The 27,959-nt window shown below is 39.5% G+C and overlaps 2 protein-coding genes across 4 annotated transcripts; one reads left to right on the forward strand and one right to left on the reverse strand.

Moving 5' to 3' along the window:
* The first annotated feature begins 280 nt into the window (after positions 1-280).
* nr5a5 (nuclear receptor subfamily 5, group A, member 5) lies at positions 281-4,844 on the forward strand. Its single transcript, XM_024271359.2, has 7 exons — positions 281-898; positions 1,290-1,405; positions 1,547-1,688; positions 1,851-2,581; positions 2,709-2,828; positions 2,909-3,056; positions 3,935-4,844. The coding sequence occupies exons 1-7, from the start codon at positions 799-801 to the stop codon at positions 4,180-4,182; spliced, it is 1,605 nt and encodes a 534-aa protein (XP_024127127.1). The 5' UTR covers positions 281-798; the 3' UTR covers positions 4,183-4,844.
* Positions 4,667-27,927, reverse strand: camsap3 (calmodulin regulated spectrin-associated protein family, member 3). Of its 3 annotated transcripts, none has more exons than XM_024272030.2 (18): positions 27,353-27,927; positions 19,829-20,091; positions 14,899-15,039; positions 14,613-14,699; positions 14,008-14,040; positions 13,229-13,367; positions 13,008-13,147; positions 12,846-12,930; positions 12,704-12,746; positions 12,524-12,579; positions 12,243-12,279; positions 10,065-12,144; positions 9,857-9,975; positions 9,118-9,410; positions 8,911-9,004; positions 8,332-8,456; positions 8,127-8,245; positions 4,667-6,926 (listed from the first exon to the last, which is right to left on the reverse strand). In XM_024272030.2, the coding sequence occupies exons 1-18, from the start codon at positions 27,483-27,485 to the stop codon at positions 6,627-6,629; spliced, it is 4,287 nt and encodes a 1,428-aa protein (XP_024127798.1). In that variant the 5' UTR covers positions 27,486-27,927; the 3' UTR covers positions 4,667-6,626. The 3 variants fall into 3 exon arrangements, with proteins under 3 accessions (XP_024127798.1, XP_024127796.1, XP_024127797.1); XM_024272028.2 differs by having other exon boundaries at positions 12,243-12,315; XM_024272029.2 differs by lacking the exon at positions 14,008-14,040 and having other exon boundaries at positions 12,243-12,315.
* Positions 27,928-27,959: the final 32 nt, after the last annotated feature.

Raw genomic sequence — 27,959 nt, forward strand, 5'->3', positions numbered from 1 at the left:
TAGTGTTTTGTCCAAAAACTGGACAATTTTTGTTAAGTTTTTGGGCAAATGTTGGTCTCAATGGCTTTTTAGGATTGAAAAGTTTTGCTCAAATAACTAAAGGAACACTAGTCGTAATATATATTTTTTATTGTCACATCATTTGGATTTTTTGAAAAAAAAAATCACCTAGCAACAACAAAACAGTTGAACTCAAAGTGTAGTATTAATCTTTTCATTGCAGGAGGATCAAGTTCAAACTCATGTTCTACTGATAACATTTATTCAATCTTATATAAGCAAAATGCTAACTTACTGGATAATTCTTCGCATGTACATCAATCAATTTAAGAAAAAATAGAACTTTTTATCTACCACAGTACTAAAAATAATACTCTTTAAGCTAAAGATTAAAGGCGAGGAAACTTCTGTGGTTGCAAGAGGCTGTACACACTCCACTGTGGACTCTTATCTTATCGTCTTATCAGCTGAGCTCTGGTGTGGTTTAGTAAGTTATTTCACTACAGCAAGATTCCAGCAGGTGGCTATCTGTCTACCCTGGATGGGTTGGAGCTGTCTATCACGCTTGCTGACATACTGACTGGATAGGAGTGCCAGTCAGGAGAGATTTTATGACTCCCACCATGGATCGAAGTCCACTTGCAGGCCTCAGACTACCGTCAGTCCCTCTGAGCGGTTGAGCCTGACCATCCGCAGCACTTTCTCTGACTGTCCTGTGGTGTCTGTTAGGACGTCCGACCTCTATAGCAATGGAGTTTGGGTTAAACTGACCGTGGATTTTCTGTCCCACGACTCAAGATGGACAGACCTGGTTATAGTTTGGAGCAGCCTCAGCCTCTTTTCCACCAGACTTGTAATTATTCTGAGGATCTTTCAGCTTTGGAGGGATCTTCTACATGTGAGTACTAGAGGTTTCTGAAGAGTGTCACACACACCTACATCTTTTAAGGGTCACGTACAGAATAGAAGTGATCTAAATGTGAAAATCATTATTTAATGTAAAAACTTTTAAAAGGATTCATACCGATTGTGTAGTTTTCTGTTTGGTACAGAGGTATACTGACTTATGTAAGGCCATATCTCTGATCACCATGAACCAAATCCATATGAGTGACAAGGTTCTGTCTGTGACTGAACCACACTGTTCTCCCAACAGCTGAGCAGTGAACCTTTCTGTGCAGGCAGCATGGTTCTTCTGGCTTTATTGAACATGACTCAAACATTTATTGGAGTTTCAAACCAGATATTTTATATCTTACATTTGACATAAATGGTTGGGGGTTCTCCAGCTCAGGAGCAAACGACAGAGCAGAACAGCAGGACGGCGTCAGAAGAGAGCTGCCCTATCTGTGGTGACAAGGTATCAGGATACCACTATGGACTGCTCACCTGTGAGAGCTGCAAGGTAATCAATGAAGCATCCATTCAGTCGTTAAACTGGTGCTTATTCAGAATATAAACAGACTTAGTTGCACTGGAAATATATCTACCGTCTTTCATTAAAAACAGAATGAAACAACTTTTTTTCCCATTTTCTCCTGTGGAGGGCTTCTTCAAACGCTCAGTGCAGAACAACAAGCACTACACCTGTGCTGAACAACAGAGCTGCCCCATGAACCTTTCCCAGAGGAAACGCTGCCCCTTCTGCCGCTTCCAGAAGTGTCTGGCTGTTGGAATGAAGAGAGAAGGTAACAAGAGGAGCTTTTAAACCAGAACTGATCTAATTTAACTTGCTTTTGCTCTGTTATTAAAATGTAAACCCTTTCTGTAGTGAAAAATAATGCCCCTGTATTGCTATGAATATTACGTCGTTTCAAGATGTTGCTGAAATGTTTTTTCTCAATCATCAGCTGTGAGACCAGATCGGATGAGAGGGGGAAGGAATAAATTTGGCCCTCTATACCGACGGGACAGACAGATGAAACGACAAAAGGCAAACACTGCTCCCTACAGGACTGAGAGGGAAACTACACAAACACATTGTCCCATATCTCCAAAGGATCCCCTCCTCTTAGGCTGTCATTCAACTGAACCATCATCTTCAGATGCCTTCAATGTAACCTACATGTACCCCAGCAGCATGGGGCAGACAGGTGAACCCACGCCTCTGGACTGCTCCCACCGAGTGCTCACTCCTCCCTCTCTACCTTATCCTGGAACGTACTGCTCCTTATCTGGATTACCAAAGGAAAAGGGAGACTTTTTTCTCAGTTACAGCTCACCTTCCTCACAATATTCAGAGATTTTGACCCCAAAGACTGCAACCACATCGAGCCAATCCCCAGAATCATCCCCTTGCTCCACACCAAACTCAGCTGGAGCCTCATTCCAGGTTTTTAGTAAAACACCAACCACTCCTCTATCCCCTCATTCTCATAGCTTCCTGAACCAGCTCATGGAAGGTGAACAAGATGAGAGCCTTCTGTGCACCAAAGTTTTGGCCACTCTACAGAGAGAGCAGGCCAATCGAGGGAAACACGATCGTCTCAACACATTTAGTATCATGTGCAAGATTGCTGACCAGACGCTGTTTGGGCTCGTGGAGTGGGCCAGAAATACTGACCTCTTCAAGGAGCTGAAGGTGGGAAACTTGAATTCAGACACATGTTGCAACTTATAGACTCAGTTATCATTAGGCACGAGAACAGATTCAAAGACAAAAAAAAAAAAACTGTGAGCCTTCACCTTCTACGAGTGTTTTTCAACAGGTGGAGGACCAGATGGTACTGCTGCAGAGCTGCTGGAGTGAGCTGCTGGTCCTGGATCACCTCTGCAGACAAGTCACTTATGGCAAAGAGAGCTGCATTTATCTGGTCACAGGTCAACAGGTGAAAAACTTGATGCCATTTATTGGATATGTATGGTAACACCAAGACTAAAAGGTGTCATGTACTTTATTCTGATGCAGATTGAGGTGGCAACAATTGTTTCCCAAGCTGGAGTGACGCTTACTAGCTTGGTGTCGAGAGCCCAGGACCTTGTGGCTAAACTTAAGGCACTCCAGTTAGACAGACATGAGTTTGTCTGTCTCAAATATTTAGTGCTGTTCAACCCTGGTAAGAAAAAGTGTTTTTTCCCTCTAAGCTAAGGTGTACATTCCACTATGAATATAGATCAGGGGTCGGCAACCTGTGGCTCTTTTATCTCTTTATTGTAGCTCTTTAGCTTTAAATGAAAAATTCTAGCGATTAAATACATACAAAATTAGTTAAGTTTTGTCCTTTCTGTTTAGATTTCTGACATGTCAAGCAACTAAGCAAAAAAAGTGTAATTTACTGTCTGAAATTCTGTAGAAAAGTTATTTAAATTTGTGTTTTTAATTTAAAGTTAGTCAAATAAAAGTCTCTAGATTTTTTTAATTTTGGTGAATTCCACTAAAGTGGTTAAAGATTTGAGCAAATGTGGTTTAAAATGATTGAAAATGATTTAGAGTCGTGTGTTTTCAATAAAAAGCTCAGAATATTCTACATGTCTTTTTAATAAAAAGATTCTACGAACAAGCACACTAAAATCCTTATAATAAAAAATATCATGCTTAACTGCCTTGCTTCTTTAATTCAAGAAAAGCTGCTGCAGCAGGAAGACTTTTTCCTGACCAGAGTGGGTTTTATTTTGAAAGGAACTAGTGTGTGCTGCTGTCAAAAGTAAAATGACTTGCAAGAGTTATAAAAAGAAACAAATAGACACTGTTGTAATTCAATTATTATAATATTTAAAAACTTAATTGCCAAAAAATGAATAAATATGTTGAATTTTTAAATGATAAGTGAGACTTTGTGACTCTAGTTGGGGTTCTGATCTGTAAGAACTTAAACCAAATGGCTCTTTTAGCGTTAAAGGTTGCAGACCCCTGATCTCATACAGATCAATGTTTTTTTTTTTTTTTTATTTTTTTTTTAATTGATGAGAAGTATTTTGTGTTTGCTTGCTTAAGATGTGAAGTCAGTACAGAACAGGAAGCAAGTGGAGCAAACCCAAGAGAAGGTCAACAGGGCCCTGATGGAGCACACTCAGAGAAATAACCCGGGACATTCTGACAAATTTGGCCAGCTGCTTCTCCGTCTCCCCGAGGTACGCAGCATTAGTTTGCAGGTGGAGGATTATTTATACCAGCGCCACCTACTAGGAGATTTACCCTGCAACTCCCTGCTGGCAGAGATGCTACATGCCAAACACAACTAAGAAGCTGTCACAATGGGACACTGGAGAGGCGTGCAACTGCTGCTGTGACTTTTTGATGCTCCCTCCCTCTTGCAGATTCACATTTGTTTACTTTCACTTATCAGAGGAACAGTTAGAACCTATGGGTACATTTGACACCCTCAAAGAGGGAACGTCTGTCTCACCTGTCCATGCTTGTGTCAACAGTATTATTACAATAAAAACCCCTCTGGGACATTTTTGACCCTTGTTCTTAAAAGTTGGACGGAATAGTGAAAACAAACTGTTCTTAAAGGGCAATAAAATTCACTTTTGAATGCTTTTGTTTTTGCTTCATTGTATATATAAAGTTTAAGAAAATTTTAATGAGGTGCAAAAAATGACAAGAGGATTCCTTCATTTTTTGGCAGCAAAATCTTCATTTTCATCTATAAAAGCACTGGCGAAACAGAATGATAAATTAAACAAGAGCATGACAAAAAATTTAAAAAAAGAAACAAAAGTAGATGATTTAAAAAAAAAGACTTTATTCTTCTGGTCCAGTTGCCAAGGATAGTCAATTTATGAAATGAACGTAAAATGTGTGCTGGTACAGATTAGACAACAAAAAGGAAGAACAAAACTAATAAGACTATTTGGATGAAATTCATGACTCATAACCTCAGGAAAAATGAAAAAAAAAAGAAACAAATAAAATAAAAGAAGGCAAAAATAGATTCTGAAACTAAACAACAAAGAGGAAATCTAATTCAAAAGCAAATAAATACACCCGATGGTCACCTGGAGACTCCAACGGGAAAATTGCACCAAATCAAAACATAATTTGAACTATCTTATACTAAGACTTAACTAGCACATAAATACAAACATTGATTCTATACACACTCCTTCCTAAACGCGTTTAATCATTCATTCAACCACATTTTTTCCAGTTCCATCCGTCTCTGAATAGACTTTAAACATCATTTCCTGGAGGCAGTCAGTGATTTTGAAAAATAACTGCATCTCAGCAGCCGTCATAGTGCTAAAGGGCTGAAACGGGAGAGAAGAAGAAAATCTTCTTCCACATTTCTGGCAATATCTTCATTATAAGCAGCTATGCAATCAGTTTTCTTTCACCGATAGTGGGGAGAAAAAAAAAAAAAAAAAAAAGCAGTTTGGCATTTTACATTCCCCCAGTTATACATGAAGGAGTCTCTAGAGACTGAGGGGTAGACGAGGGCTGTTACAGTCCAGAAAGATCCTTCATTAAGAAACCTACTGTTTATATGCCGAAACACACAAACAGGGAATAATATATTAGGAAACAGACTCTCAGTGACCTAAAGAATTTAATCACCCACAAGCAAACCGTATCAGCGGTTTTAACTGTTTGACATTCTCTACTGATTCTCATCCACTCATTTCAAACACACATTTGACTAAGCAGCAGGCTAGCTTATTCGTCACAGAGGTCAACTTACTTTTTACAAATCATTGTCCAGAAAAAGTCGTCAGCATTCAAAGTATTAAACCAGCATTGCTTATAAGTTTTAACACACGAGCTTCATCCAAGTAATAAACACGAGAGCCCTTTTTCTCATTTTCATGATTCTTCTTTAACCTTTCATTGAGAAGTTGTGTAAAAACAAAAGGGTCACATGAACTTTCATTCTTTTTTCATTCTTCTTTTTCCGATCTCAAAGTTTAAATCAGTTTGTCCAACAAAATGTTTTTTTTTTCTCAAAACAGTATAAAAACACATCCAGTTGTCTACAGCTGCAGGAGAGTTGAAGTGGAGAGTTACAGGGAGGCACGAGCAGTGTCCCTGTGTCCACCAGCAAACATAGAAGCCTCTACAAGTGCAGCCTGAAAAAGAACCATCCATTACGGTATTTTCTGGTGCTAATCACTCCCCAAATGGAATCAGTCGTTAGTGCATGCCTTACATTCACTAAAGCAGTGTTATCTGCCATTTATCTTGAACTGGGATCTCTAATCAGAACTGAGAGCCATCAAGTATCAGCAGACTGGAGAAAGTGAGCCCTAGAGGAAGAAAAGGCAGCAGAAGAAAAAGCAAGCAGGACTGGGAGGGGTTCTAAAAACACTGTGAGGGCAAAGGCAGTGTGGCTGTCCCCTCGCTTGCTTACCCAAGAGTCTAAATTATTTGCCACGGCAGAGTAAGGCAAGGCATAAGGAAGAAAGGGAAAATGTTTTAACTTTTTCCAGAAGGGAATCAGTCATATTACGCTTTTACAATCGAAGTGGACGATGCTTTCTTGAGAAAGTGGTTGTTTTCTTTGTATGCATGACTGACTGGAGTGTTCTTGGCATCCAAGCTGATTACTGGCCAAAAACCTGATCAGTCGTTCTGTCCGCAGCTGAACAAACTGAAGTGCTGTACTGGCCAAAGTGAAGGAAAATGAGAGTCCTGTTGGGCTTCAAGTCCCTGAATAGTAACATCCCAACCCATCTCGGGTAAGTCTTTATTTTGGGGTGCTTAGTTTTTTTGGAGTTCCTGGGCGCTTTTGCCAGAAGTGTCCAGGAATGGTGAAAGCATCAACACTCATTGACATGGTTTTGGACGGGATGACCGTGAACTGCTTGCGGTCTGAGCTGTACTTGTAAATGGACTCTACCATGTCGAGTGTGATGACTCGAGGGCCAATACCGGTGAGTCGAACCATCTCCTCGGTTTCAGGATTCATTGTGTAAACCGCCCTGAATTGGCAGCTGGAATCTCTGAAGAGGATTAGGAAGTGATTGGCTGTGCTCGTCTCCATGTCCTAAAAAAGAAAATGCAGAAAAAAAATGTAAACGAACAAGTTGACCAACAATAAGGCTTTTTCTACATTCAATAATATCACACTTATTCCAGGGTTTGCTTAGCTCAGCATAAACTCAGGCATCTGAGCAATTACACTCAGAATATAAAGATATATGGTTGCATGTCTGTTCACATTGCAGTGTCTATAGTTTTAGATCTCATTCTGCACAGATGTGTGTTTGTATGGAGAGTTTTTTATGCTTGTGTGTTGTTTTGTATTGTAGTTATTTAAATTTGTAGGTAAAAAAAATATGTTAAGCTTTACATAACTTTGTTATGTATTTTGTGAATACCTCTCCCCTTTCTGACACACACTTTTTTGGGTTTCGTCACTCTCTCCCACCAATTTTTTTTCCCACTTTTCCTTTTTTTCCCCCCCCACATTTTCCCAACATCATTTTTATGGACTAGATAAGTTTAATCCCATCTATAAAAGAGATTGATATCAATGTACACCTTGTGTTAGAGCTGCGACATATGGCCAGAAAAAAGAATCTCTAATTTTTTCATTCCAAATTTGATTTTTGATTTAAACAATTTTTTTCTCCCTGCTTTTATTTCTTTTAACAAAGGTTACAAATGACAGAATATTTTTTTTTAACAAAAAACATTTTATTTTAACATGTCCTTTGGAAATTGGCCCAAAGACAAAGTGCAACTAAATACAAGCTGTAAAAATGTTTGTGGAACAATGCAGCCGGTGTTTTGTGAGCTACCACTACCTTAAGCATCCTATAAAGAGAGATAATACAATCATTCGGCAGAGCAATTTTGGTTGTAACAGCCTTCAAACCGATTTTGCTGTGTGTGGTTTGATTCTCCAAGTTTGAAGTCACAACCTCAGAGACCACAATCTAGCTTTTGAAAAAAAAATCCAAACACATTTTTTTACTGGACAAATTATTGTATTATCTTACTAAGAAATGTACATGGATGTTATTTAAAAGTATATTATGTTGAATGCAAACAGAAAAGAAGTCACAAAATAAAAACAACCTCAGACAAAAAAAAAAACATTTTTTTCCTAAAGAACAAGGGGAAGGACAATGATAATATCAATATATCGCCAAGCCCTACCTTGTGTGTTTAAGGAATCAAGTGAAAAAAACCCAATTGAAACTAAAATTTGTCCATCAGAGGTTACCAGCTGATGGCTTACCTCTACAATCTTGTTTTTCTGTGGTTCGTTGACTTTTCCAGCCAGGCAGCAGCGAGTGATAGCATTATGAATGATGAACTTGTTTGATTTAAAGCTAGGCTCCTTGTACAGCTTTGGTCCTGTGAGACAAGGCATTTTCAGATGTTTCAATGAAATAACTAAAAGAAATGTTAGCAGATATATGAGTCTTAAACATTGCGTTCACCTGTGTATTCTGGGATGGAGGCGGGGGAAGAAATGGTGGAGCCATTTTCCCAGTCCTTATCCCCATTCTGAGCACTCATGCGGCCAGGGGACCTGAAGCGTGACCGGGCGGGAGAGTGTGAACGGCTAAGAGATGACAGAGAAATAAAGTTATTTTGTTACCGATAGCACTAAAAACAAGCATCAGTATTCAGTGGCAGATCCTCAATCATTTCCAGACCAATTTTTTCTATTTGCAGTACTGCTGAGACCCAGAAGAAAAGGTAAGGAAAACAGTTTTACATTTTGTTCATTTTGATTGTGATACTTTTAATTATTTCTTTAAAATATAATTGAAGTTTGTCTGAAAACTAAATTAGTATGACAAAGGATTTATTAAATCGAATTTTAAGATGGAATAAATATTGAATTAGAACACAAAAGCAGTATATCAAAGTGTAAATCAGCTTTCATTTTTAAACTTTTATACAATTTTTTCTTGTAGAAATTCAAAATATCTTTTCCCTTCTTTTTGAACAGTTTAGAACGTATCTGCTCAAAAAGTTAATTAAGTTGTTCTCATCATCATTGTACTAATTACCTTGGAGATTTCCTGAAAGTCGTGTTTCCAGAGTCATTGGCCATTGATGACAAATTCATTGACGAGTGGGAGTACACCTTGTTCAGCTTTGTGCCTACATTAAAGCCATAACAAGAGGACAGAAAAAAATTAGGTTAACATAAATTTTAAAAAAATGTGCATGTAAAATACAAGAGTAAAGTGAAGACTCGTGATGAGGGCATTTACCCATGAAACCCCTGGCAGGGCTGTTAGACAGGACAGAGTCATCTCTGAACACAGTCCTGCGTGCCTGCTTCTTGACATCACGGACTGTGGTGGGTTTGGGTTTCAGCACCTTGCCCAAATCTTCCATGAGCTTCAGCTGCTGCCGTCGTTCATACTCCTGCTTGGTGAAGTCTCCTCTGCGCTGCGGGGTCCCCTCTGCTGATGGGGTTCGTAATTCTGAAGGGCTGCCTGAGGTCCTGGGTTCGTCTTCGCCCTTATTACCCCAGCCTTCGATAACCATCCACTGAGGCTTGCTAAGAGAGCAAAAAAGTTGAAATCTTTCACTTTTTCATGCGGAAAAACTGTCAAACAGTCAGGAAAGTGGGAAAATGTACAATTCAACTTAAAGATGTGACCTGATTACACATTTCATTGATGATTCCAACTTGTATTCTTACACAACAGTTTCACTATTTAGACAAAAAGGAATTTGCTCTTTTTAAAACTAAATTTACTATGTAAATAACATTTATTTTACACTTCTGTAGGGAACAATAACATTTTGCCATAGGAAATGTATTGCAAAAATTATTTTAAATTATAGTACACACATTCATGTTTACCTTTTTGTCCATTTGTGTACACAATTAGAATATAAATATAAACCAGATAACATAAGCACTAGTTTTGGTCAAGCTGCAAGGTAAATTAAGGGAGAGTAAATTGGTTTTGAAGACATGAGTTGGAAATAAAATCTCACTTTGATTCTTTTTCTTGCTCAAGTTTACGCTTCTTCATCTCTTCTGCCCGTCTCTGTTGTTTCTCTAACAAAGCCGCTCTTCTTTGGGCCATTTCATCTTCTGACCGATCTCGGTCATCCTACAAATAAGGATGTGAACACTTACATTAGTCTCAACATGTATTTATAAACATGCCTGAAAATAATGAAATCACAAATATTTGCAAACCTTAAAGAAGAAACCAACTCCTGCTTTCGATTCTGGCTCAGTTTGGTCACTCACGGAGTCAGACGAAGGATCAGGAACTAGGTCGTCCTCCTCACCTTCTCCTCTCAGGGCAGACAGTGGGATCTCTATCAAGCTACTGCGTTTACCATTGGACATCCCTGCTGGAGCATCACTCTCAAAGGAGCACTCGGATGGGGCTCCTGAGCTGCAGCCTGCACTTGTCAGCCCTTCTCTTTTCAGAGGACTATGCAAAGGTCCAGCATCAAGGTCCATGCTAAAAATACTTTGCGCATCATTGGACCCCACCTCTGAAAGAGCATCGTCTACAGCAGCATGAGGAGTTGGAGTTGGTATGGGAGTCACAGGAGGAGTAGGTAAAGGAGTTGGTCCAGAAGAACGTAGCTCATCAAGGCTTTCAGAATCCCCTATTGAAAAAGAGGAGGAAGTCTGGATCTGGGACTGTAAGGGATGCACTCGACGAAGATGCGGGATTCGGTCCACATTTTGAGGAGGAGTGAGGACCCTTGAGAGGGTTGGAACCTTGATGTCGAACTGTCGACTTTGTTTGGGACTTTTAGGAGGTACCGACTGGGCTCTGCGGTGAGCATGAGGAGATTTGGGCGGAGTGGTGTGGTTTGCGACGTTCCGAGATGGAGATGGCGAAGAGGAGGTCGAGTTTAAACCTCGTGTTGATTCCCGCGACAAACGCATGGGTGGAGCTGGTGTGGATGTCTTAGGGCTAGCTGGAATAACCCAGGACTTGTTGCTGGAAGTTGGAGTTTTCTTCTTGATGAGCTGATTCTGCTGCTCCGTCAGCCTCTGCATGTCACTTTGTAAGGAGGTAAGAGCTGCAGTCAACTTGGACACAGCATTGTTGTAGTCTCCAAGAGGAGCTGCCATTTTCTCACCAGGTGCTGGAGAGCTCCTCTCTCCTGGTCCTGCCTTTTCTTTGGTCTCACTGACATCTTTACTGTGTGCATGTGCTCCTTTAACATTACTGTCATAATCAAAAGAGGGGTACTGTTCATCTTGTTCCTTGTGCTCCTCTTCTTCCATTCGTGCCAATCTTTCTTCTAAAGTCAAACGAGAAAGATCATCTGCAGGGGCGTTTTCTTCATTGTCATCCTCATTTTGCTCCTTTTTCAGCTGCAAAAAAGCACTCTTCCCTATTCGTTGTCTATGTTTTGCAAAAATGGCTTCAATGCGTTTCTTCTGAGCTTCTATAGCTTTGCGCTTTTCTTCAAGCCGAGCCCCCAACTCCGACACCTCGTTATTTAACTGTGGGTTTTTGCTTGGGCTTTCTTCAGACTTCTGTGCCCATGTAGTCGTTTGAGGGGGTGATGGATCACTGGCCTTTGGAGAATCAATATTCTGCTTCTTTTTCCGCTCTGCAAAGCTGGTCATCTTCACACCACTATCAGCAGTTTCTTTCCCAGGGCCTCTTGCAGAGTTGATGTAAGCAGGTGTGTTTGGTGTGGACTGAGCTTTTGGCAGGTCTTCTGAAGCATCTGAATCCACACTACCATCTCTCAAAACAGAGTCATCATCACGTGAACATTCAGAGGTATTTCTTGTGCGGCGAGGCTCCCTGGATTCTCTTGCGGGTCGATGCATCATACCTGAGCGTGTTGGAGCAGAAGAGCTGAGAGGTTCTGAGTTGCTGGCATACCTAGAACTAGCAGGATCATCTGGAGAGTGGAGGTAGAATCCATCCGGAGCACCGTCGGGGTGTAGTCGGGGCTCCAACTTGGTTTCATTGTGAATAATCTGGAGAGCCTCTTCTATAGTAGGAAGTTCTCCAGCTTCACTCGTTCCGAGGCCATTCTCTTCCGCCAGCTTTGGAATACTAGGAGTGTGGGTGGCCCATGATGCTCGATGTGGACCATTGGAACCAGTAGGTTTATTAAGCAAGTGGCTGAGATCTTCAGGAGGAACGTACGGCACACCAGTAATATTTTGGCCTGCTGGATTGAGCTGATCTGAGCTAACAGAGCGAGTTATTACAGGGTTTCCCATCACAATGTCCACATCACTGTCCAGGCCAAAAGGAATGCTAAAGGACACTCCTGACAAGGGACGGCTGAGGAAAAAAAACAAGACAAACAAAATGAAATTGCAGACTCGATTACAAAGATTTTATTCTATTTGTTCTTTAATATAAGCTACTGCAGGTCCTACCCGAGGGATTTCTTGCTCCATGTTTTTCCAACTCCTTCTATATGAGACATTGAGGTAGACTGAGTCAAAGATCCTATGTACAACAGGACACATACAGAGACATGTAAAGGCATGCAGACCACACACACAAGCACAAGGCAACACAAAGATACAAATGAAAGACAAAACGTTTTAAATGGCCATAAAAAATACCACCACAATAAAATAAAAATACAAAGGACATTGGGAAAAGACTGAACCAGATGAAATATAACGTCACAACAAGGCAGTCCTAATTTTACCTGGTGCAGGGGCGGAAATTGGGAGGAAAGGCTTCTTGAAGACGGAGGGGGAGGAACTGTTAAGTGTAGAAATAAGCAACAAGGTTTAAAGAAAACGTTTAATTGAGAGTGCACTCCATTTTTATGTTGAGAGCAAAATACAAAAGGAATCAGAAATCAAAAGATAAAAAGACTGCCTACCTGCCACTGCTTAAGCTACTGGGTGTTACAGGTCTGGATCCATCTGACAAAGAAAATTTGACCCATTTTGACTATGTAACATAAAATAAGAGAAAACTTTTGTCCACAATTTAAAAACAACAACAAAATATTAAAGCCATACCTAATGTGTCAACTGGCTGAACAAAATCTGGCTTTTGTAGTTCAAACCATCCAAGCAATTCTGACAGGAAACTCAGCATGTTGACCTGAAAGATTTGACATAATTTAGATTTTTTTTTAAATACACCATTGAGTTGATTAATGACTGAAATTGTGGTGGTACCTGAAGTTGTGCTGGTGAGTATAATATGTCTTCAAGTGCTAAGTGACAGCAGCCCTTCAGACAGCTGTCACAAAACTCACAGATGAACTGTAAGTTGTACAAACAGTCTGCTGCAGACATGGAGTCCTTCATGCAAACATCTGGGAGAGAAAAATCAAGAAAAAGCGTTAAAATTACTGAAAAAGCCACACTGAGATGCAGTGATTATAGTGCAGCGGTACCTTCAAGTCTTAGCAGTCCAGGACAATAGTAATGTATGACAGCAGCAACAGCACAGCCACTGGACAGATCTTTAACTTCACTCACAACTGGAAAAGTTGGTTTTAGTTTGGCCTGAATTTTGTCTTTCCTGTAGCGAAGCTGCAAAATAAGAAATAAAGAAACAAATAAGAACTAGTAGTGTATTTACAGATCATAAATGTGAATTTTTTTTTCAAAATACAGGGCCTTGGGATTATTCCATCTGAATGTAAACATAAAAAAAATAATTAAGAGGATGATTCATAGGTAAAAAACAATTTAAAAGATGAGACCTTCATCTTGAACTCATAGGAATCACGTAAGAATTTCAGAAGGCAGAGAGGAGCAAACAAAGAGAGCACTTTGAAGTATTAATGCAGTATAAAAATAGTCAAACCACTGCCAGTACAGGAAAATTGACTAAAGGTTGATCCCTGCCTGGTAACTCTTACACAAACACAGGACTTAGACACACACCAGAGAAACCAGTTGTGCATAACATTACACAAGTCCTGCTTGAATGCAACAGGTTTCATGCACCACCCATGTTTCCACAAACAATGCCTTTAGTTGCCGTTTTGCAACACCCTCAGTTAATGCTTAGGTGTAATTCAAATGCACACCAACACGTGATTAATGATGCAGTGTCACAACAGCATATGAAAAAAAAAACAGACCTGGTATTTGCTGGGAAATTTGGTGTGTATATTGTAGAGATGGAGGGATAGGGAAGGAAGGCAGAGGTAAGGAAGGAACTTACAGGAACAAGTTTCCAGTACCAGCGTGTAGGACACTGTCAGAGAAAAGGAGGCCATAACAGAAAATGGAAAACAGGAGAAAAATGGAAGACAGGAGCACAGGGAGAGGTAAAGTATTAAATCTACAGTGGAGGAACAAGACAAACAGGAGAGACAGACGTTTATTGACAGAACTTCTGCTACCATTTAAAATGCGTCAGCTTTTACTTGTTAGACTTGAAGAGTAGAAGACCTGACAATGCAGCAAACCAGTAATGTTCATTGAAACTCAATGATGCTTTTCTTTTCTAATGATTTTTTCCCTCTTACCAATATTTCTTGGCTCACAAAAACATATTTATGAACATTTGAGGCTTTTGTATAAAAAACACAATGGTCTGTATAATATATGAACAAAGCACACATACTAAGTTGTGCCTAATGTGCAAAAGCCTGACAGTTTTGCGCTGGTCACACCCAGCTTGGTTTCTCCTGATGGAGATTTACATCCACACACACCCCGTTTGAGGAAAAAGAAAACTTGGTGAATCACTCGCAAGAGAGCATCAGGTGAGGTTGGGTACACACATTGAGTAATGAATAATGAAATAATGATTTCAACACTCACAGAGGGCTCAACAGGTTCGGGCTCTGTCACTGCTTGAGAAGCATCATTTGGTGCCACCTCATGAAGTTCCCTCAACTTCTGGTTCAGCTAAAAACAAAGTGGAAATACAGAATAAACATTTTCCTCACAAAGTCTCTTCACAAAATTAGACGCATTTAAATGAGCTGCTGTGGATTTTTGGGGTCTAAAGATGTTAACAGACAGTAGTAAATCTAAATGACAAATACCTTTGGACAAAAATGGGAAAGACATATGCCAGGACCTGCTATTCTAAACCTTTACTTACCCCATTAACCCATCGAAGTAGAGCATCCTGCCAGCTGACAGCTCCACTCAGGAGGTTGACAGAACCGCATTTCTTCACTGCAGTAACTGTCTCCATGGCCGCAGCGGTCATTACAGCATCTATCAGTGCCAGGTGAGCGCTCTACACCAATCAGAAAGAAAGAAAAAAAAAAAAAAAAAACAAGAATGAATGCCAAAATGTCCACACAACATCAGCCAAACATAGTTAAAACAATAATGCTTAGCTAACAGCACTGAGCATTGTTTACCAGCAGTTGTCCTCTAGAGGTCACCAGAGTCACTTTTTAAGCAAAAGTAGAATTTGCCAAGAGTTCCCAGCAAGCAAACACACACATCCATAAAAGCAGATGAACTTTGGACCAACGTTAGTACACTCATTAAATCATTAAATGGCCTACAGCCCAGTAATATGATAAACGTAAATGTCCCAGGACTGTCATTCCTTAACCTTTTTCCCCCTTTGCTTTCCTGCTCTTCAGGCACTTACTTTCTCTTTGTTTGTCTGACTCATGCTTTAAAGATAAAAGAGACTGTAAATAGATCGCTAAACCAAACACCCATGATCAACATGTTCTAAAACAACCCAAAGGCTTGTGACTGGATACAGCTTGGTTACACACACAATGAATATTGACATTATGAAGCGCATCTGTTTTTATAAATGTTTCCTTCTGCACCAGAGCCCATTACTGAGCCTGTTCTCATGGGTAGAGTTAATTAAAATGCACCTTCATTATCAGATCAGTTAAAGTGAGCACCTTAACTCTGTAAACCTGTTATCTTTTAAATCCTTGTGCACTTAGACCCATGAGGCTGAAACCACAGGGAGTTTCTATATTCATTTTCTTAGAAAACATTTTCAAGCAATTATTTTCTGAATGGTAGAGACACTTTGTTCTCATTAAAAAAAGCCATATTATAACATCACTACACTGCTGTTTTTGTGTAAACTGTTGTCCAATTCTGTATTTTTCTCAATTTTAGGATGAAGCTTTATTAACAATTTCCAAACAGGTTTTTGAACAGACACTGCTTCCATATTATAGTTCCTTTTTCTGCATCTTTCAGGTCAAAACAATAGGGCTCCTCTCTTTCCACTACTGATAAACAGCAGCAAGCACCTTGTTTTAATAATTTACTCTCAGCAACAGAGAGGGAAGGAGGGGCATAAGCAACACATTCCTTGCCACTTATCCAATCTCAAGTGCACAACACAAAGCTTAATCTGTGCAAATCAGAGCTTTGTCCGCTTTAACTGCTTAGAACTTCCACCTTAAAAGCCAGACATTTTTATTCCAACCTCAGATCCTCATTTGGGGAGGATGGAAATCGAGTACAGTTTGAGCCCTGGCAAAATGTCTGCCTACCCTACCCTGATATAAAGTGCTGACCTGAGCAGACCCAGCGCTGGGGCAGCCGGGACAAAGTTTGCCAGCACAGAATTGTTGGACATTATTGAGGAAAACTCTATGGTTGAATTGTGGTTATAAACTGTGGGAAATGTGACTATGGCTGGACAAGTCCATTGAATAATATTCCCAAAACAAGAATCATAACTTTTAAGAATGAGAGACTAAAAAAGGTATATACTTCACAATACTTTTACTTGAAGAAATGAATGAAGAATAGAACGCAACATTGTCATCCTCTACTAATATTTGACTTAAATGAACCTGGAGAAAAGTGTAATAAGCCTATTTTATGCCCCACTACTTTCTTCACAAAATTGTAGTTACTGCATAAAGGTTGGACAAATAATGCAACAATAGCAAAAACAGTTAACGAAAGTGCTTCTCTGCAGTCGTGTTGGACAGTAATTATTCAGAGCATTGACTAAAGGGTAATCCAAGACAAGACGTGCAGAGTGAAAGGGAGAAGAGAAGCAGTTGCTTGTGAACTTCCCATTGCAGACCCAAGAGAGCTCGCTAAGCTAAATCACAAGGCTTCCTAATGAGAGTAGAGAGGGGAGGCACTCAAACACACAGCCCTGAGCCTGCCAGATCACCATAACAACCAACCAAATGACCCACAATGCATCTCAGCACAAGCCTGACTGCAGCGCTGATCTGCGCTCCTGGCTTAGCCCTGCTCTGCTGCAAAACATCCAGCACTTTTCAGAACGGTCTGACAGAGAAGGAGAAACGAAAAGTCTTCTATGATAACTGCTTCAATGTGACATTTTTACGACCTTGAGCTGCTCGCTTAACCACGTCAGTGACCCAGGTAAACAAAATAAAAAAAGCATCTTGGTGCTCAATGAGTGAGATTATGGCGAGTGAAAAAAAAATCTGATTATGTCTGAAATATGACTTAACCCCATCCCCCACCGCGGCTGGTGCCTGCTGATGGGGAGACAAGCAGGGGGGATCAAGCAGGCCTGGGGCCCAACAAGGGATTTGAGAAAGGATGTCATATGAACACGGACATGTACATAAACTGTACAATCTGCTGAAGCAAGCAAAATCATGTCAGAGCCGCTTAACTTGGGCAACATGTTTAAAATGTAGTTGAGGTAATTTACAACCACAAGAGTTCATAAGAGTTGGCCCAAGCAAGATGATGGTGATGGTTTCTGATCATCTCCGTCTACCTCATGACTGATGTTCACTTGACCAGAAAGCTGCCAATACAGCCGATTCCTGGTACCCGATAGGGTAGATGCGCTGTGACTTCATGATTCACTCAGTCATTGTTTAGCTCCGTTCATAATAAAAAAAAGGGGGGGGGGTGTCATTGCACAAAAAGCTGACTAACAAGTCACACTGACTTCCTGTAGATCGTTTGGGACACAAGCTGGGATGCTACATGAAACATGTTAGCCATAGGGTGAGTCACTGGTCATCTCTGACATGCCAACCAATCATGGATGATGATGCTCAGTCTGTATGGCAGATTATCTCTAATCTTCCAAGATCTTTATCCTCAATCTAAGGACTGATGGGGGCTGGGGCCGCCACCAGACGAGGCAAATGGACACATTACCATCACTACAAAAAAAATTAACTATCTTGTGAAAAATGGAATGATGTGATATTACTGTTGTTATGGAGTAAAGAGGTCATTGATGCTCCAGGATAATACTAACTGACTGTACCAAACAAGCACCACCATTTTAGTAGGTTAGGATAAACGGGTGTGTTTGGATCTAAACATGAGCCACATTACACAGGGACCAGCACACAAAAGCAAAGATGCTAAACAGGGGATGGTTATACAGACAATATGCACAGGAGGGTAAACAATTTTGGAATCTATACTTGGAAAAAAAACTACAAGTACACTCACTGAAATATTAAAAATGTAGCTGGACTTTAATAGGACTCCTGCAGCAGATTGCTGCTGCTGCTGCAAAGCTGTTTTTTGGCCAAGACCCACATTGATGCTCCATCCTTGTAATGCTGCAGAATGACCCACTTTCTTTCCCACACTAGCTGCAGTGCCAGTCAGTGGCATAAAGGTTCTGAGAGCAGTCGGTGGCTGGAAGACTCATACTCCAAAATAGTGAATCCACAAATGCAGCACTGATTTTACCATGTTTGATTGGCATTTAAAGCAGATCTATGCCCTTATTCACCTGAAAACACCAACCCAGAGCAAATATGTTTCTACATAAACATCAAGCATCATAAATACTTGTGATTTTTTCAGACACTACAGCAAGCATAATGGGAAAACTACAGTTATACCACCAGCTATAATTGTGTGATCTATTGGGCTACATGTAGAAGATTTCCACAACATTATTTCACAGTCATTGTTGGTTTTGATTTATTTCATAAATAATCTCCTGGTATACATGTAACGACTAAAAGTAGGAAAGTAAATGACTAGAAGCAGTTGCTTTATGACCACATTCTGACTTCATGGACTTAAAAAACTAAAACAGAGCTAAGAAAATATAGATCATTTCCCATTTATCTCAATTGCTGAAACCATGTGACCCATTTAGTGCAAGACTGTAAATTAAAAGATTTTAAACTGAAAAATTGTGAGTAAAATAGCTACAAAATAAATAATTATAACAGGAGCATAAAAAAAAAGTTCCAGGATGCACTTGAAATGATATAGTTGTGTTATATAGAACTGTGTGTTATGGTTAAGGAGTGTCAATAACAAACAGTACAGTAAGACCTGCAATGTTCCCCAAACAACACTAGTCCTGATAAACAAAAAAAAGTCGTCCTTAAGTTTCAAAAACAACTTGTCTGCACCAAAAACAGGAAGTTCAAGAAAAGACAACAAACAATAATGATTTTATCAAAATAAAAGCAAGATGTTGATGTAAAAGAGAATCATGATTTTTTTAAATCAAAATTTAAAAGCATGTCCTAAAGTGAGTCAATGTTTACAACCGAACAAAGTAAAAAAAATAAGTGATAAAACTCTGCACTATAGAGGGTTAAAAAAAGATAGTTGAATGGAACTTTTATCATGGACTAAGAGGACAAACCAGTTTCTGTCAAGTTAACTTACCCAGTCAGCCAATTGTATTCTCTCAACACAGCCTCTAAAGTTTCACCAGAACTGTTCAGTTTTTGTCCCGATGTCCCCCTTCTATTGTGTATCAACTCTCGATCCTCGTCCCACCCTGAAACTAAAGTCGTCCCCGGTTCACACAGCAGGAACCAATATTCCGCTGAAGTCAGCTGGGAGAGCGTTCGAGGGTGGGGGGAGGGTTGAACGGGTGGGGGTCTTTTTGATGTGCTTTAATCCCAAGCATCAAAGTATGAGCCTGACCCCAATATCAAGTCAACCTGAACCTCTACTTTAGGCTGCTGGATGGCACAGAATGTTGTTCTTTACAGAAGCTGCTAGTCCAGTGAGTGAAAGACAAACTTCGGATACAAAATGTAATATATTTCCCAATTTCCTAACCTAAACCCACAAAGTCTGTACTTATGAAACATTACCATTTTAATAGGTTTATGCCGCAGGTCTGCATCAGTCACAGTTGCCTCCTTGTCTTTTGGGACGATGCCCCTCTGAGTGAGGACCTGCAGCAGAGAAGCATTGTCTTTGGGTTGTGCCTCAGATGCAGTCTCCCCCACTATAAGGCTGTATGTGCGGCAGTAGAGCTCCGAGGACTGCAGCAGGCGCGTGACCGGCGGTTTCAGGTGCTCCTGCTCATACTGGTCACAGTAGAAGGGGTCGCGCAGCTCCGCAGGAACATTTTCTACAGAGAGAGCATACAAACGTGCTTAGAATGAGAAAAAAAGATGTTTAAATTGTTGCTTTTAGGATATTACTTTTAAGATGACAACTTTTTATTGTCCTCAATAGCAATTGACTACTAAAGAAAGCAACTTAAAAACGTAAAAATGATAAAACTCAAATAAAAAAAAGGGATTCCCTCAATTTGACTTGCATTTAATACTACTGTTCAATAGAATTGGACTTTCTATAAATACTATTCAACTAAGATATTTTAGACGGTTTGTAAAAAAATAAATAAATAAAATAAAAAAACTTTAAAAAATTGAATCTGAAAACATTTTTTTCTAAAATAATGCACCCAAAGTATACTTGTTAAGGGAAAAAATGTTTAAAACAACATTGGCATAACTTCATGTTGAGGTGATGTGGGGGATTGTGCTTCAAGTACAGTTAAAATATGAAAAATGAATTAAAGCATTATTTAAAAACTTCTGCAAGCAATCATCACCCCCATCTCTAAAAAAGGAAAAAATTGACTTAAGGCAAAAACAAATCCAAAATAGACCTCCAAATCTTATGCAGATCAAACTGTGAGTGGAATGGTTCCATCAAACAACCATGTCAAAAGTCTAAAATTTGGGGACCTTCCTCAAAAAATAAGCCAAACTAAAACTGCTTTTAAGCTAGAAGACATTTGTAAAGCATTTTATGTTTCATTTAGTTGCAAAATGATAATATTCATTGGTGTTTTCGTATCTTTGTGCCTGCAGGTGCCTGGAATATTGTTTCTCTAATAAAAACTCAATGTTCGTAGCTATTTCTAGATCTACAGGAATAGCCCTCACTCCATTACTCCCCTCATCTTTAAATTTTCGTCTATTAAATAGAAGGCGTCCACTGTCTGTCTAATATTAAATTAGGTTTAGCTAAATGAAATAATAGGGAATGGCTAAAGGTGGTTATTCTCTGTGGGTTTCCGTAAATATGAGCAACACTGCAAATATTATCTTAAAGAGGAAAACTTGACGTACTCGCTTAGGGAACAGGTTTTGCAGCATTCAAATAAAGGCAGCTGGGAGTTGATGAGCAACAAAGCCAACCATCAGCAGAAAACGGTCAGGTGTGCTTGCAGGACCCTCAGTGTCTTTACATTAAAACAAGGTGGCTCATATCAGAGCTGTGTCACTATACGACTATCTACGCATTAATTGTAATGGGTCCAACAGCATGAGCCGCCACAACAAACCACATCTGTTAGACACTGAAGCGTTCAGCGATTTCTCTTTTCATGGCTGCAGCTGTGGTTGCATTGCCAGACATGTGAGAAGCTCATTTGTTTTAACATTTTCAACTGTGAAATATCAATGTCCATCTTAGTGAATATTTGTTTGAGGTGTACATAATTATTAAACGGCATGTGTTAGAGAGAGAAAAAAAGGTTGGAACTCTTTAAGAAGAAAGAACGGACTATCACGAAGCAAAGTAGGATGCAAATGTTACACTCAGTGAAGTGATAATGATGGACAGCCAAAATTTCCCTATGAGAAATTCCTGAACGATGACTTTGTGTCATAAAACGGAAGCAAAATGAGCATGAATTTAGGTTGACAATTGAATATGATTGTAATTAAACAAACGGATCACGATTCAAATCATAAAAGCATAAAAATAGAAAACAAAAGAAAAAAACTAACACTATAATAACAAAAATATGCCATCAAAGCCTCCAGAAATGTATTTAGAGTGGAATCAGATGGTAGCAATGAACTGAAGCAACAACCTTTCATAACTTTCCACGGTCGTGCGGTCACAGGTTATCTACTGGTTTGAGTAAAAAGAGGCAAAGGTCAAACATGCAAAGTTTACAAGCCACACTGCAACACTGAATGAGCTAAGCCCTCCCAATACCATGCAAAATTAACTTTAAGCTTTTAAAGGGGCCCTACCATGAAAATTCTACTTTTTGAGGTTTTAAATGCATTATACTGTTGATTCCTCACTACAAAGAACCCCAAAGCGGAATTTTGATCCGTTCATTTATTTAAGATTAATCCTGTAAAAACCTGCGCGGTCTGCAGCAGCCCCTCCCATACCCACAAAAACGAGCGGGTGGAAACGTGCTGACGCAAGATCCATGACAACTGCTCCCTCCAGGAAGAATCTGCTCTGACAGTTCCGTCCCCAGACTAACACAACACTCAATTTCTCCCCTTATCCAGTGATCATCAACAAAACAACTTTCATTTCAGATGCAGAATACCGTATATCTTCCAGTTGTGTCCTGTCTACAATAAATTCCAGCTCAAATACGTGTGTGATACTTTGGTCAAGACCCCCCACTCAACCCTTGGTCCGGCACAGACGTAAAGAGCTGCGTGTGTATTGTGGAGCAGTATAGCGATGGCCAGGCCTACTAAAGGCAGATATATCGTATGTGCATCCATCTTTGAAGAAGTTTGGATTATTTTCGTGGAAGAAATGGAGACATACTGCCACAGACTCTAGGATGACATCATGAAGCGCAGCCACACTTAGCGATAGGCGGAGCTTCAGGAATCGAGTCGTTTTACTTACGGGTATGAAAAAACATGAAATATAACTAATATTTCATAAACAATTTGTTTTTTACTGATCCAAAGATAATTTATGATCTTTTACATTGAAATAGTTCACTCTGAAATGCTTCAGAAAATCAAGGTTAGGGCCCTTTTAAGTGTATTCTAATGTTCATTCCTCACCATAAACAACCCCAAAGCAGTATTTTGATCTGTTCATTCATTTCTGAGCATTCCTATAAAAATCTGCGCTCCGAGCACCAGCCCCTACCAACAAATGAAAACGAGCGGGTTCTCACAAGCTGATGTCACAAAGTGAGAACAGCTCCTTCCAGGATCTTCCTGGAAGGAAGATCCACCGAGTCTTACAGGCATTTGTTACTTTAGACGGCTGTCTAAGTCTCTAAACTTTGTGCAGTGGCGTAAGCCAAAGAACATTCTGGCGATGAATTAGTGCAATATTTGGGGTTGATCCTAAAGGTATCTGAGAATGACACAAGAAGATAAGACGACTGCAGAAAGGGAGCAAACGATTTCCTGGAGATGGTGCAAAGGAAGCGAGAGATGAATTAGAAGAATACTGAGCATGGATTATTTAGGAAAGACAGTAAGGTGCGCATGTTTCAAGGAAAATGATTGGCATGAAAGCGAGGAGGAGCCAGTACTAATCAGAAAAGAATACAAAGTTTACAAAGTTCTCATCATTTCAATAAATCCTGAAATGATCATCTGGTGGTGTCTAAACTTATTGACCAAATTTCACTGCAAAATGAACACCTTAGGCATCAACATTCTGTTTGTGAACGCCCGGGCTACTAAAGGCAGATATGAAATATGCACATCCATCTTTGCAAAAATTTGGATATTTGTTTTCGTCGGTGAAATGCAGACACAGTGCCAAGACCGACTCTAGGATGGTGTCATAAAATGGGGTGCACCCACAAGGAGCTGAAGGAGATCAGCCTCAGAGATTGAGACATCTTACTTCCGGATAGGAAAGAAGTTCAAAAAAATAACTTGCATTTCATAATTTATTTATTTCGTGTCCCAAAGGTAAAATATGATCATATATGTGGATAGTTTACTCTAAAAGCTTAAGAAAATAATTATATAAGCCCTTTAAGCAATACAGGTTAAAATGTGTAACCTTGTGAGATTCAGATACAATTTTACCAAACAGCTGCACCTTTATGAGCTCTATAAAATCATTTTCCCAAATTATTCCCATTTCTAACACAATTGAAAGCAAATAAACAGATTTATGTATTGTCGTAATCTACAACTGAATGAGCTTCTGAACATTTATTAGAAAGGATGCATTTTCCTCTCACAGCCATAGCTGCTATCTATAGTGATGTGTACCGCTTGAGAACGAGGGCCGTGTCCCATTTAATTGACTGATTGGGCTAGCATGCTGGTCATGTAACAGACGTTACTGCGGATATCTAATAGAGATGATCACAAACAACAGATCAACAAAGCAAATTCAAATCTGTTGATTAAAAATAATGTTTTTTTTTTTTTTTTTGGTAAACAATATTTTAACAAAATATTATTTTGATTTCAGTTTTGACTGGAAAAATCAATGCTAAATTTCACAAAAACAGGTAATTTCATTGCATATTTGAATGCAAAGGTACACAGAGAATATGTTCAGGAACCCTAGCAAGCATTAGATAACTTAAGAGCTCAGATATGCATACATGTGCAAGATAAGAATGCCAGCAGGAAGTTGAACTGAAAGGATTCCCAACAAGGAATACATCAGCAGGAAAAAACGTCAAATGCAAACGTGACAGTTCAAGTCTTTCTGAAGCAAAACGACTAATGCCATGAGCAGTATTCTTACTTGGAAAATTGTGTTTATCCTCGGGATGAAAACAAAACCATATGATAATCCACTTTTATTTTAAGAACAAAGCAGGTACTGTTTTGTAGCTCTAAAACTGAGCTGTAGTGAAAGCAGCTAACGTTACAGTCTGCTCTGAAGTACTGAAACACTAACGCAATAAACATCTTACAACCACCACCTGTTCTGTTCTGCTCATCAGTTGTGGTTTACTTTTAAGTAAACTCAGATCAACATCAACGTAATTTAAGCCACAAATATCTATTGTGTTCAGAAACCTGCTACTTTCAGGACATTTTTTCTCAGTCAGAATAGAGTAAATAAACAGTTGTACACTTGCATGGCATTTCTAGCATATCAGCATAGTGCATGATTATGTTTTAGTGTTAGTGGTAAATATATAGTTTGAGATCAACAGGATGTCCCCATATGAAGTCTAGCTAAGTTATTTTTTAGCAGATATACATTTATTAATCTTTATTTATTTACTGGATTATAAAACATACAAAGAAAATTCTTGAATAAACGTTAGTCATGCCACTGCATGGATCCACAGTACATTTTATTACGTCCGATTCCAAAAATGCCTATTGTTGGACTAATTTTAGCTGCCAATTTGTTTCAAAATAATATATAACTGATAACTTCAATAGGACCTAAAATTCTCTGAAGGATGAACTGCCAATATGAAACAGTCTGCACTCAAATGTCTTATCTCTGCATACAGAGGCTGAGCAGCCACAAACTGACTGCATTGTGCCTTGCCCCACAGCAGCCATTAATTGCATTTGAGGGCCACTGTGCATGTAATAATACTGTAAACAGGCAAACTTATTAAATTATGGGATTTCACAAGCAAACATGGCAACACAGGGGAGTCGTATAAATATCCACAGGGCAAAGATATCTTCCAATTGGAGGTGTCGACTACACCAAAGCTTGTTTGAAGCCTAAATCAGAAAAGGGATTCTATCTGACAATTTACACAACAAAAAGGACTTCAAATAAAATCAGCAACCGTGACTAAAGTTTTACTTCAAATAAAATTAGTTTTAAACAACAAATTTATGTTTTAATATTCTTACTGGGATTAGAATTAATGTTTGTGCTGACAAACCTTAGTTCTGATGACTGGGAGGGTGAGTAATTATGTCAACAGGATCTCAGTTTGACTGCATAAGATTTCACTTTTTAGCATCAGTGAAGCTATTCACAGATGGGCACCAGACACAAAATAAATCAGTAAAAATTCATAACTAAAAACAAAAAGTTTCTATAGGAAAAAAAATGTATCTAATTGGACTTGGCAGGTAAATCCAGTTTAATTCCGACAAAATCTCCTTGAGTTGCCCTCAGATGTTTATGTCAGTTTCAAATGGCACAAAATCTAAATTGTGTTTGCTCTGAACTCAAAACATATGACCTACAAGTACTGGTATTAAAAGGAGATCATAATAGCGGCATTAATCCCTCCTTTAAAAGAGAAGTGGGTCTACTTGTTATTGTCTGAAGGACAAAAGAAAAAAAATGCTAGAGCTAATTACTACAGGCTTCACATAATATGAAGTTCTACATTCCATAGTGCTTTTGTTTGCCATGGGAATGTATGGTTATTGTTAGTGCTTGCTGTTACTGTATAGTGTGTGTGCATTCCCACAATCCCCAAAGCATTTTTCCACGACAACATAGATATGTTAACACAAACACATCGACAGATTATCACTAGATGTTCTGCAAGTTTACACACAAGTTTAGCATGTTAAGTCAATCATGAACTGAGTTGAGTACACTAGAATGTCTACCTGCAAAGATATTAAAACCTCACATTTTGCCCTCATTAAATGAATTGACCTTGAAGAGTTCAGGACCTGGTGACTCAGACTGTGTCTGTTCTGTTGTTCTGCTGAGCTTCTGAGAAGAGGCGCGATGAGGTCATCTTGAATTTGCATGAAACCATCAGCAAGGCCATTGGCTTGATTAAGGCTTAAACTAAGGGTTTTCTGGCACATTTCCCTTCCTTGGAGTGTTTCTTTGGCCACTGGGTGTGGCTGCAGTGCCTAACCAAGAACACAGCCCTGAAGAAGTCCTAAACCAAGGATCTACTTAGGATTGTGAAACACCTGCATCATATTGTTAATGTAAAATCTCTTTAAATACTACAGAATAACTTCATTGAGTCTCATTGCCCACTTTATTTTAAAGTAAAGAGTGCAAGGTTACTTTTATGTGCAGTCATTAAAAAAAATAATAGTTTGAGAGATCTTGGTGTTCCAAAAACAAAAGAATTTGACCACTTCAGGGTCAAAGCTGAGACAGACGAAGCCATGAAGTCTGTCAAGCCTTGCACAAGTGGGCTTCCACTGTTTTATTTATAGTTTGACAGGTGCTGGTGATTAATATTTAATTTCTATAAGCAATCATACTTTAAAAAAGAGAGATTTTGAATGAAAATAGGTTGCATGTTTTCCACCACAGGAGAGGCAGCTTTATTCAGGGGCATTAAATCCAATCTATTGCGTCTGTCTGCGTGCTTTGCTGGTTTAAACACCAACCAGAAGTGTCACTTCAGACCTCCCGGCTAGTAACGAGGGAAAAATGAGTTAGCCCGATAAGGGAGGCCTATAAGAGGAGGCCCGCTTGTCTCTCAAACACACAGAACGAGAACAAATGACATGTGTCACAGGCAAAAGTGCCTACGGTGCATGCGTACTCCCTTCACATGAGGCTCTTTGTGCTTTAAAAAACGCTGAACTGTACACTGCAGCTTTCCTCAATGCCTGCACTCTTCGTTATCAGGATATAAACAAACTGTTAGCCCTAAAAACAGGCTCTAAAACACAGATTTTAAACTCAAAAGGGCCTGAAACAGAACCTACCTGCACTGCCGTACGACTTCGCCAGCAGCCATCCGACACTTGCGCATATTTTTGCTTTAGTGCAGTCATACAAATCCAATGGCTTTATGTCTGGAACCACAAAAGTCTTCCTCATGGTGGGAGAGTCCACCATGGCGAGTCGGCAAGAAAGTAAAGCGCTACCCGCAGAAAAAACGACACCGGACCGTATTTTAAAAAAACATTCAAGCTATAGTTCTTGTCGTAGATGATCCCACACGACGCCAGGGCTGGAAATACGGATGTGGTAGCGCGTTTTCCCAAGTAAATATCCGCCCCGTCCTGACTCCAAGCCAAAAAAAAGGGAGAGAGAGAAAAAAAACGTTCTCTTTTCGGTAGTTTTCGATACGAAATACCTATTTCATTCTATCGCTGTACTAATAAAGCCCTGACCCGCTGGACTTTAAAAAATAAACCGGACTATTCTTCTTGTGTTTGACCTTAGTCCGCATTGCCGTGTTGTCAGTTCACCGAACACAGTCCCATTCTGTCCAGTGGATGACTGACGACCAGGTGCTCCACACTGACACCGCTCTAACAACCCCCCAGCCAATGGGAATTGCGCACGAGCTCCGAGGGCGGGATCTCT

This window comes from Oryzias melastigma, linkage group LG8 (genome assembly GCF_002922805.2).
Source record: "Oryzias melastigma strain HK-1 linkage group LG8, ASM292280v2, whole genome shotgun sequence".
NCBI classification, from domain to species: Eukaryota; Metazoa; Chordata; class Actinopteri; order Beloniformes; family Adrianichthyidae; genus Oryzias; species Oryzias melastigma.